The sequence below is a fragment of the Leuresthes tenuis genome, unplaced genomic scaffold, assembly GCF_036924035.1.
Source record: "Leuresthes tenuis unplaced genomic scaffold, fLeuTen1.0.hap1 SCAF_19, whole genome shotgun sequence".
Taxonomy (NCBI): domain Eukaryota; kingdom Metazoa; phylum Chordata; class Actinopteri; order Atheriniformes; family Atherinopsidae; genus Leuresthes; species Leuresthes tenuis.
In genome coordinates this window covers 27134506-27145913 of record NW_027325373.1, presented here as the reverse complement: position 1 = coordinate 27145913, position 11408 = coordinate 27134506, and the positions used below count along the sequence as shown (strand labels likewise).

Genomic DNA, 11408 nt, shown 5'->3' with positions numbered 1-11408 from the left:
AACACTCCCAGCTGGCCTCAGGTCTTCAGGAAGGCTGTTCCATAAAAACTAAAAGATATGTTTCTCCGTATCTTTTAGTCTGCGCTTTGGGAATAAATAAGAGAGCAGCCCCGATGACCTGAGGGCTCTTCATTTTAAAAACATGTCAGCTTCACAGGTGACTCTAAGTCGTGTGGGTGGTTGTGTGTCTCTGTGATGAACTGGCCACCTGTCCAGGTGCACCCTGCCTCTCACCCAATGACAGCTGGGAGGGACAGCCTCCGGCCCCGCCCCGCAACCCTAAATTGGGATATAGAAATATAGAAAATGGATGGAAATTTAAAAAAAAAGATTTGGTATTGTTGCAGGGCATTGTTTTCTTCTTCTTTTCGTAAAAGAGTAATTCTCGGGGAATGTACGACGGCTGTAGAAAAATGACTAAATGTTTCTTATCAACATTAGATTCAATAATAACTTCTACCGTCTGACACGGTCACTCATACACAGAGAAATGGTTATTTTTGAGAGGAAATAAGAAACTTAAATCCTCTATCGCTTAGCCTCCCGTGCGTGCATCACGTGATTGCTGCACGTGACTTGGTTCAAAGTTGAAAGTCAGACAGCACTGCAGCTCGTCAACATGGCGCTTGTCGTGGGACGTTTGTGGAAAAACATTGGTGTGTGCGCGGTGGACCGGGACTGGGCGTGCAGGATGACAGCCTCGTTCCTCGGCGCCACGGCACGCGCTGTTCCCGGTCCGCGTCCCAGCGGCAGCCGTGCAGCCGCGCGACACTACAGCTCCGACCCGAAGGCTGACCTGAGAGTCAGGTACTTGGACGGAGAGGACACCGGTGAGATTCAGCTCCAGCCCCCGTCAATGCTTGTGTTGGGAAATCTGTTATTTTGCTTTGAACGGAAATGACGTGTTTTTGGTGCCGTGACGTTTGTCAGACCAAAAAAACCCCACACTTTTATGTTTGATAGTAAATGACTGTATTAAACCTAAGTTATACATGTGGGTAGCTCAGACTGACATTTTTACAAGGCTTTTTTCCTGTTTGCTCAGGCAAACAATGAGACAGCGCTCATTGATAAACCAATCGGATTGTAATATTCGACGATCAACCAATAATATATGGCGTTGTATTTGGGCCTCTTTCCTGCGCGAGCAGTGCGGAACTCTGAGCACAGACAAATGTATTTTGCGAGCGTATCGGCTGTATTGTGTGCAGAAAATCTTTTCACGAATCTGAAACTGAATCTGAGCGAAGAAAACCCCAATCTGAGACCGAACAAAATTATTTCCTCTCAGTTTTACTCATATATGAAAGAGCACGAGTACAACTGAGAGGAAATCATATTGTTGATCTCATCTATGCGCACTGCTACACTCCTTCACACGCGCTCGCTCAACTTGGAACAGCGTTATATTTGTGCCACAATTCCAACCAATCACAGGCTCGAAGGAAGTTAACCTGATTGGCTGTTTCCGACTGCATCCCGCTAACACTGTAAAAAAAACTACTATTTCAACTGGAGTTTTAAAATGAAACAAACCGAAATAAACCATGTTATAAAAACTCTAGTCACTATAGTCACTCAAGCATTACAAAGTGTACTCGTCCAATTTATGGACATAGAAAAACTAACCAGTCACCAACATCCTGTTGAAATCTTGATTGTTCAAATTCTTTGAGAGCTCCTACTTGTTCAGGGTCTAAATCACAGTTCAATCTGATATAGTTCTATCAGAGATGGGTTGTTCGGTCAGCTTTTTTTTGCCCTGGTATGCTAAGCAGTTGCCATGGTACGGAAAAGCTTTCAGTCTTGAAGGGACATCCGCAGGAAGAGGTGGAGAGACCGGCTGTTCATTTCTCCACTCCCCAGCCTTAAAACACCATACTCTAAGTGTTGTTTCAAGGGGTTAGGGTTAGAAGACATCTGTTGTGCTGAAGCCAAATGATATTTGGTGATCTGCACTTTGGACTGACTGTGCCAAGGTAGTTAAAAATTTAAGTTAAAAGTATAAAACTGTGCAGAGATAAACAACTTCGCTGCCTAAACTTCCTGGTAAGCAAAATGGAGTGGGTCTGTAGTGCTGGGAATGGAGGAGATGATGATGCTCTTCAGCTGCCTCTTGAACACCTTCATGACCACTAATTGTAATGCAAAAGGCCAGTAGTCATTCAGTCATTAAAGCTTTTTGGTTTTGGGCATGGAGACGATAGTGGGGACCACAGACTATACTAACAACACGGGGATTTGCTAAAGATTGCGGTAAAAACCCCGGACAGCTGGCCAGTGCAGCAGTGTAACAGCACACCTCATAGAGGTCCTCACACCTCATACAGGTCCTCACACCTCATAGAGGTCCGCCCACCTCATAGAGGTCCGCCCACCTCATACAGGTCCGCCCACCTCATAGAGGTCCGCCCACTTCATAGAGGTCAGCCCACTTCATAGAGGTCCTCACACCTCATAGAGGTCCGCCCACCTCATAGAGGTCCGCCCACTTCATAGAGGTCCGCCCACTTCATAGAGGTCCTCGCACCTCATAGAGGTCCTCACACCTCATAGAGGTCCTCACACCTCATAGAGGTCCTCACACCTCATAGAGGTCCGCCCACCTCATAGAGGTCCGCCCACCTCATAGAGGTCCTCACACCTCATAGAGGTCCGCCCACCTCACAGAGGTCAGCCCACTTCATAGAGGTCCTCACACCTTATAGAGGTCCGCCCACCTCATAGAGGTCCGCCCACCTCATAGAGGTCCGCCCACCTCATAGAGGTCCTCACACCTCATAGAGGTCCGCCCACTTCATAGAGGTCAGCCCACCTCATAGAGGTCCGCCCACTTCATAGAAGTCCTCACACCTCATAGAGGTCCGCCCACCTCATAGAGGTCCTCACACCTCATAGAGGTCCGCCCACCTCATAGAGGTCCGCCCACCTCATAGAGGTCCGCCCACTTCATAGAGGTCAGCCCACCTCATAGAGGTCCGCCCACTTCATAGAGCTCCGCCCACTTCATAGAGGTCCTCACACCTCATAGAGGTCCTCACACCTCATAGAGGTCCTCACACCTCATAGAGGTCCTCACACCTCATAGAGGTCCGCCTACCTCATAGAGGTCCTCACATCTCATAGAGGTCCTCACATCTCAGAGGTCCGCCCACCTCATAGAGGTCCGCCTACCTCATAGAGGTCCGCCCACCTCATAGAGGTCCGCCCACCTCATAGAGGTCCGCCCACCTCATACAGGTCCGCCCACCTTTTAGAGGTCCTCACACCTCATAGATGTCCGCCCACTTCATAGAGGTCAGCCCACTTCATAGAGGTCCGCCCACTTCATAGAGGTCAGCCCACTTCATAGAGGTCCTCACACCTCATAGAGGTCCGCCCACCTCATAGAGGTCCGCCCACCTCATAGAGGTCAGCCCACCTCATAGAGGTCAGCCCACCTCATAGAGGTCAGCCCACCTCATAGAGGTCCGCCCACCTCATAGAGGTCCGCCCACCTCATAGAGGTCCGCCTACCTCATCATAGAGGTCCTCACATCTCATAGAGGTCCGCCCACCTCATAGAGGTCCTCACACCTCATAGAGGTCCGCCCACCTCATAGAGGTCCTCACACCTCATAGAGGTCCGCCCACCTCATAGAGGTCCGCCCACTTCATAGAGGTCAGCCCACCTCATAGAGGTCCGCCCACTTCATAGAGGTCCTCACACCTCATAGAGGTCCGCCCACCTCATAGAGGTCCGCCCACTTCATAGAGGTCCGCCCACCTCATAGAGGTCCGCCCACCTCATAGAGGTCCGCCCACTTCATAGAGGTCAGCCCACCTCATAGAGGTCCGCCCACTTCATAGAGCTCCGCCCACTTCATAGAGGTCCTCACACCTCATAGAGGTCCTCACACCTCATAGAGGTCCTCACACCTCATAGAGGTCCGCCTACCTCATAGAGGTCCTCACATCTCATAGAGGTCCTCACATCTCAGAGGTCCGCCCACCTCATAGAGGTCCTCACATCTCATAGAGGTCCTCACATCTCAGAGGTCCGCCCACCTCATAGAGGTCCGCCCACCTCATAGAGGTCCGCCCACCTCATAGAGGTCCGCCCACCTCATAGAGGTCCTCACACCTCATAGATGTCCGCCCACCTCATAGAGGTCAGCCCACTTCATAGAGGTCCGCCTACCTCATAGAGGTCCTCACACCTCATAGAGGTCCGCCCACCTCATAGAGGTCCGCCCACTTCATAGAGGTCCGCCCACTTCATAGAGGTCCTCGCACCTCATAGAGGTCCTCAAACCTCATAGAGGTCCTCACACTTCATAGAGGTCCTCACACCTCATAGAGGTCCGCCCACCTCATAGAGGTCCGCCCACCTCATAGAGGTCCTCACACCTCATAGAGGTCCGCCCACCTCACAGAGGTCAGCCCACTTCATAGAGGTCCTCACACCTTATAGAGGTCCGCCCACCTCATAGAGGTCCGCCCACCTCATAGAGGTCCGCCCACCTCATAGAGGTCCGCCTACCTCATCATAGAGGTCCTCACATCTCATAGAGGTCCGCCCACCTCATAGAGGTCCTCACACCTCATAGAGGTCCGCCCACCTCATAGAGGTCCTCACACCTCATAGAGGTCCACCCACCTCATAGAGGTCAGCCCACTTCATAGAGGTCCTCACACCTTATAGAGGTCCGCCCACCTCATAGAGGTCCGCCCACCTCATAGAGGTCCGCCTACCTCATCATAGAGGTCCTCACATCTCATAGAGGTCCGCCCACCTCATAGAGGTCCTCACACCTCATAGAGGTCCGCCCACCTCATAGAGGTCCTCACACCTCATAGAGGTCCGCCCACCTCATAGAGGTCCGCCCACTTCATAGAGGTCAGCCCACCTCATAGAGGTCCGCCCACTTCATAGAGGTCCTCACACAGAATAGAGGTCCGCCCACCTCATAGAGGTCCGCCCACTTCATAGAGGTCCGCCCACCTCATAGAGGTCCGCCCACTTCATAGAGGTCAGCCCACCTCATAGAGGTCCGCCTACCTCATAGAGGTCCTCACACCTCATAGAGGTCCGCCCACCTCATAGAGGTCCGCCCACCTCATAGAGGTCCGCCCACCTCATAGAGGTCCTCACACCTCATAGAGGTCCGCCCATCTCATAGAGGTCCTCACACCTCATAGAGGTCCGCCCACCTCATAGAGGTCCGCCCACTTCATAGAGGTCAGCCCACCTCATAGAGGTCCGCCCACTTCATAGAGGTCCTCACACCTCATAGAGGTCCGCCCACCTCATAGAGGTCCGCCCACTTCATAGAGGTCCGCCCACCTCATAGAGGTCCGCCCACTTCATAGAGGTCAGCCCACCTCATAGAGGTCCGCCCACTTCATAGAGGTCCTCACACCTCATAGAGGTCCTCACACCTCATAGAGGTCCGCCTACCTCATAGAGGTCCTCACATCTCATAGAGGTCCTGACATCTCAGAGGTCCGCCCACCTCATAGAGGTCCGCCCACCTCATAGAGGTCCTCACACCTCATAGAGGTCCTCACACCTCATAGATGTCCGCCCACCTCATAGAGGTCAGCCCACTTCATAGAGGTCCGCCCACTTCATAGAGGTCAGCCCACTTCATAGAGGTCCTCACACCTCATAGAGGTCCGCCCACATCATACAGATCCGCCCACCTCATAGAGGTCCGCCCACCTCATAGAGGTCCTCACACCTCATAGAGGTCCGCCCACCTCATAGAGGTCCGCCCACTTCATAGAGGTCCGCCCACCTCATAGAGGTCCGCCCACTTCATAGAGGTCCGCCCACTTCATAGAGGTCCGCCCACCTCATAGAGGTCCTCACACCTCATAGAGGTCCGCCCACCTCATAGAGGTCCTCACACCTCATAGAGGTCCGCCCACCTCATAGAGGTCCGCCCACCTCATAGAGGTCCTCACACCTCATAGAGGTCCGCCCACCTCATAGAGGTCCGCCCACCTCATAGAAGTCCTCACAGAAGTCCTCATAGAGGTACGCCCACTTCATAGAGGTCCTCACACCTCAGAGGTCCGCCCACCTCATAGAGGTCCGCCTACCTCATAGAGGTCCTCACATCTCAGAGGTCCGCCCACCTCATAGAGGTCCGCCCACCTCATAGAGGTCCGCCCACCTCATAGAGGTCCGCCCACTTCATAGAGGTCAGCCCACCTCATAGAGGTCCGCCCACTTCATAGAGCTCCGCCCACTTCATAGAGGTCCTCACACCTCATAGAGGTCCTCACACCTCATAGAGGTCCGCCTACCTCATAGAGGTCCTCACATCTCATAGAGGTCCTCACATCTCAGAGGTCCACCCACCTCATAGAGGTCCGCCCACCTCATAGAGGTCCGCCCACCTCATAGAGGTCCGCCCACCTCATAGAGGTCCTCACACCTCATAGATGTCCGCCCACCTCATAGATGTCCGCCCACTTCATAGAGGTCAGCCCACTTCATAGAGGTCCGCCCACTTCATAGAGGTCAGCCCACTTCATAGAGGTCCTCACACCTCATAGAGGTCCGCCCACATCATACAGGTCCGCCCACCTCATAGAGATCCGCCCACCTCATAGAGGTCCTCACACCTCAGAGGTCCGCCTATCTCATAGAGGTCCTCACATCTCATAGAGGTCCGCCCACCTCATAGAGGTCCTCACACCTCATAGAGGTCCGCCCACATCATACAGGTCCGCCCACCTCATAGAGATCCGCCCACCTCATAGAGGTCCTCACACCTCAGAGGTCCGCCTACCTCATAGAGGTCCTCACATCTCATAGAGGTCCGCCCACCTCATAGAGGTCCTCACACCTCAGAGGTCCGCCCACCTCATAGAGGTCCTCACACCTCATAGAGGTCCGCCCACCTCATAGAGGTCCGCCCACCTCATAGAGGTCCGCCCACTTCATAGAGGTCCGCCCACTTCATAGAGGTCCGCCCACTTCATAGAGGTCAGCCCACTTCATAGAGGTCCGCCCACATCATACAGGTCCGCCCACCTCATAGAGGTCCGCCCACCTCATAGAGGTCCTCACACCTCAGAGGTCCGCCTACCTCATAGAGGTCCTCACACCTCATAGAGGTCCGCCCACCTCATAGAGGTCCGCCCACTTCATAGAGGTCAGCCCACCTCATAGAGGTCCGCCCACTTCATAGAGGTCCTCACACCTCATAGAGGTCCGCCCACCTCATAGAGGTCCGCCCACTTCATAGAGGTCCTCACACCTCATAGAGGTCCGCCCACCTCATAGAGGTCCGCCCACCTCATAGAGGTCAGCCCACCTCATAGAGGTCCTCACACCTCATAGAGGTCCGCCCACCTCATAGAGGTCCTCACACCTCATAGAGGTCCGCCCACCTCATAGAGGTCCGCCCACCTCATAGAGGTCCGCCCACTTCATAGAGGTCCGCCCACTTCATAGAGGTCCGCCCACTTCATAGAGGTCAGCCCACTTCATAGAGGTCCGCCCACATCATACAGGTCCTCACATCTCATAGAGGTCCGCCCACCTCATAGAGGTCCTCACACCTCAGAGGTCCGCCCACCTCATAGAGGTCCTCACACCTCATAGAGGTCCGCCCACCTCATAGAGGTCCGCCCACCTCATAGAGGTCCGCCCACTTCATAGAGGTCCGCCCACTTCATAGAGGTCAGCCCACTTCATAGAGGTCCGCCCACATCATACAGGTCCGCCCACCTCATAGAGGTCCGCCCACCTCATAGAGGTCCTCACACCTCAGAGGTCCGCCTACCTCATAGAGGTCCTCACACCTCATAGAGGTCCGCCCACCTCATAGAGGTCCGCCCACTTCATAGAGGTCAGCCCACCTCATAGAGGTCCGCCCACTTCATAGAGGTCCTCACACCTCATAGAGGTCCGCCCACCTCATAGAGGTCCGCCCACTTCATAGAGGTCCGCCCACCTCATAGAGGTCCTCACACCTCATAGAGGTCCGCCCACCTCATAGAGGTCCGCCCACCTCATAGAGGTCAGCCCACCTCATAGAGGTCCTCACACCTCATAGAGGTCCGCCCACCTCATAGAGGTCCTCACACCTCATAGAGGTCCGCCCACCTCATAGAGGTCCGCCCACTTCATAGAGGTCCGCCCACTTCATAGAGGTCCGCCCACTTCATAGAGGTCAGCCCACTTCATAGAGGTCCGCCCACATCATACAGGTCCGCCCACCTCATAGAGGTCCGCCCACCTCATAGAGGTCCTCACACCTCAGAGGTCCGCCTACCTCATAGAGGTCCTCACACCTCATAGAGGTCCGCCCACCTCATAGAGGTCCGCCCACTTCATAGAGGTCAGCCCACCTCATAGAGGTCCGCCCACTTCATAGAGGTCCTCACACCTCATAGAGGTCCGCCCACCTCATAGAGGTCCGCCCACTTCATAGAGGTCCGCCCACCTCATAGAGGTCCTCACACCTCATAGAGGTCCGCCCACCTCATAGAGGTCCGCCCACCTCATAGAGGTCAGCCCACCTCATAGAGGTCCGCCCACCTCATAGAGGTCCGCCTACCTCATCACAGAGGTCCTCACATCTCATAGAGGTCCGCCCACCTCATAGAGGTCCGCCCACTTCATAGAGGTCAGCCCACCTCATAGAGGTCCGCCCACTTCATAGAGGTCCCCACACCTCATAGAGGTCCGCCCACCTCATTGAGGTCCGCCCACTTCATAGAGGTCCGCCCACCTCATAGAGGTCCTCACACCTCATAGAGGTCCGCCCACCTCATAGAGGTCCGCCCACCTCATAGAGGTCCGCCCACCTCATAGAGGTCAGCCCACCTCATAGAGGTCCGCCCACTTCATAGAGGTCAGCCCACCTCATAGAGGTCCGCCCACCTCATAGAGCTCCGCCCACTTCATAGAGGTCCTCACACCTCATAGAGGTCCTCACACCTCATAGAGGTCCGCCTACCTCATAGAGGTCCTCACATCTCATAGAGGTCCTCACATCTCAGAGGTCCGCCCACCTCATAGAGGTCCGCCCACCTCATAGAGGTCCGCCCACCTCAGAGGTCCGCCCACCTCATCGAGGTCCGCCCACCTCATAGAGGTCCTCACACCTCATAGATGTCCGCCCACCTCATAGAGGTCAGCCCACTTCATAGAGGTCCGCCCACTTCATAGAGGTCAGCCCACTTCATAGAGGTCCTCACACCTCAGAGGTCCTCACACCTCAGAGGTCCGCCCACCTCATAGAGGTCCTCACACCTCAGAGGTCCGCCCACCTCATAGAGGTCCTCACATCTCATAGAGGTCCGCCCACCTCATAGAGGTCCGCCCACTTCATAGAGGTCAGCCCACTTCATAGAGGTCCGCCCACTTCATAGAGGTCCTCACACCTCATAGAGGTCCTCACGCCTCATAGAGGTCCTCACACCTCATAGAGGTCCGCCTACCTCATAGAGGTCCTCACATCTCATAGAGGTTCTCACATCTCAGAGGTCCGCCCACCTCATAGAGGTCCGCCCACCTCATAGAGGTCCGCCCACCTCATAGAGGTCCGCCCACCTCATAGAGGTCCGCCCACCTCATAGAGGTCCTCACACCTCATAGATGTCCGCCCACCTCATAGATGTCCGCCCACTTCATAGAGGTCAGCCCACTTCATAGAGGTCCGCCCACTTCATAGAGGTCAGCCCACTTCATAGAGGTCCTCACACCTCATAGAGGTCCGCCCACATCATAGAGGTCCTCACATCTCATAGAGGTCCGCCCACCTCATAGAGGTCCTCACACCTCATAGAGGTCCGCCCACCTCATAGAGGTCCTCACACCTCATAGAGGTCCGCCCACCTCATAGAGGTCCGCCCACTTCATAGAGGTCAGCCCACTTCATAGAGGTCCTCACACCTCATAGAGGTCCGCCCACATCATACAGGTCCGCCCACCTCATAGAGGTCCGCCCACCTCATAGAGGTCCGCCCACCTCAGAGGTCCGCCCACCTCATAGAGGTCCGCCCACCTCATAGAGGTCCTCACACCTCATAGATGTCCGCCCACCTCATAGAGGTCAGCCCACTTCATAGAGGTCCGCCCACTTCATAGAGGTCAGCCCACTTCATAGAGGTCCTCACACCTCAGAGGTCCTCACACCTCAGAGGTCCGCCCACCTCATAGAGGTCCGCCCACTTCATAGAGGTCCTCACACCTCATAGAGGTCCGCCCACATCATACAGGTCCGCCCACCTCATAGAGGTCCGCCCACCTCATAGAGGTCCTCACACCTCAGAGGTCCGCCTACCTCATAGAGGTCCTCACACCTCATAGAGGTCCTCACACCTCATAGAGGTCCGCCCACCTCATAGAGGTCCGCCCACTTCATAGAGGTCCGCCCACTTCATAGAGGTCAGCCCACTTCATAGAGGTCCTCACACCTCATAGAGGTCCGCCCACATCATACAGGTCCGCCCACCTCATAGAGGTCCGCCCACCTCATAGAGGTCCTCACACCTCAGAGGTCCGCCTACCTCATAGAGGTCCTCACACCTCATAGAGGTCCGCCCACCTCATAGAGGTCCGCCCACCTCATAGAGGTCCGCCCACCTCATAGAGGTCCGCCTACCTCATCATAGAGGTCCTCACATCTCATAGAGGTCCGTCCACCTCATAGAGGTCCGCCCACCTCATAGAGGTCCGCCCACCTCATAGAGGTCCGCCCACCTCATAGAGGTCCGCCTACCTCATCATAGAGGTCCTCACATCTCATAGAGGTCCGTCCACCTCATAGAGGTCCTCACACCTCATAGAGGTCCGCCCACCTCATAGAGGTCCTCACACCTCAGAGGTCCGCCTACCTCATAGAGGTCCTCACACCTCATAGAGGTCCGCCCACCTCATAGAGGTCCGCCCACCTCATAGTGGTCCGCCCACCTCATAGAGGTCCGTCCACCTCATAGAGGTCCTCACACCTCATAGAGGTCCGCCCACCTCATAGAGGTCCTCACACCTCATAGAGGTCCGCCCACCTCATAGAGGTCCGCCCACCTCATAGAGGTCCTCACATCTCATAGAGGTCCGCCCACCTCATAGAGGTCCTCACACCTCATAGAGGTCCGCCCACCTCATAGAGGTCCGCCCACTTCATAGAGGTCCTCACACCTCAGAGGTCCGCCCACCTCATAGAGGTCCGCCTACCTCATAGAGGTCCTCACATCTCAGAGGTCCGCCCACCTCATAGAGGTCCGCCCACCTCATAGAGGTCCGCCCACTTCATAGAGGTCCGCCCACTTCATAGAGGTCCTCACACCTCATAGAGGTCCTCACGCCTCATAGAGGTCCTCACACCTCATAGAGGTCCGCCTACCTCATAGAGGTCCTCACATCTCATAGAGGTTCTCACATCTCAGAGGTCCGCCCACCT

General features: G+C 55.1%; 1 protein-coding gene across 1 annotated transcript in view; it reads left to right on the top strand.

Moving 5' to 3' along the window:
- Positions 1-576: 576 nt before the first annotated feature.
- The window catches only part of auh (AU RNA binding protein/enoyl-CoA hydratase), a 30079-nt gene continuing 19247 nt past the window's right edge, over positions 577-11408 (top strand). Inside the window, exon 1 of the mRNA XM_072371435.1 lies at positions 577-830. Coding sequence (XP_072227536.1) covers positions 620-830 — 211 coding nt within the window. The 5' untranslated portion in view covers positions 577-619. The remainder of the gene's footprint in view (positions 831-11408) is intronic.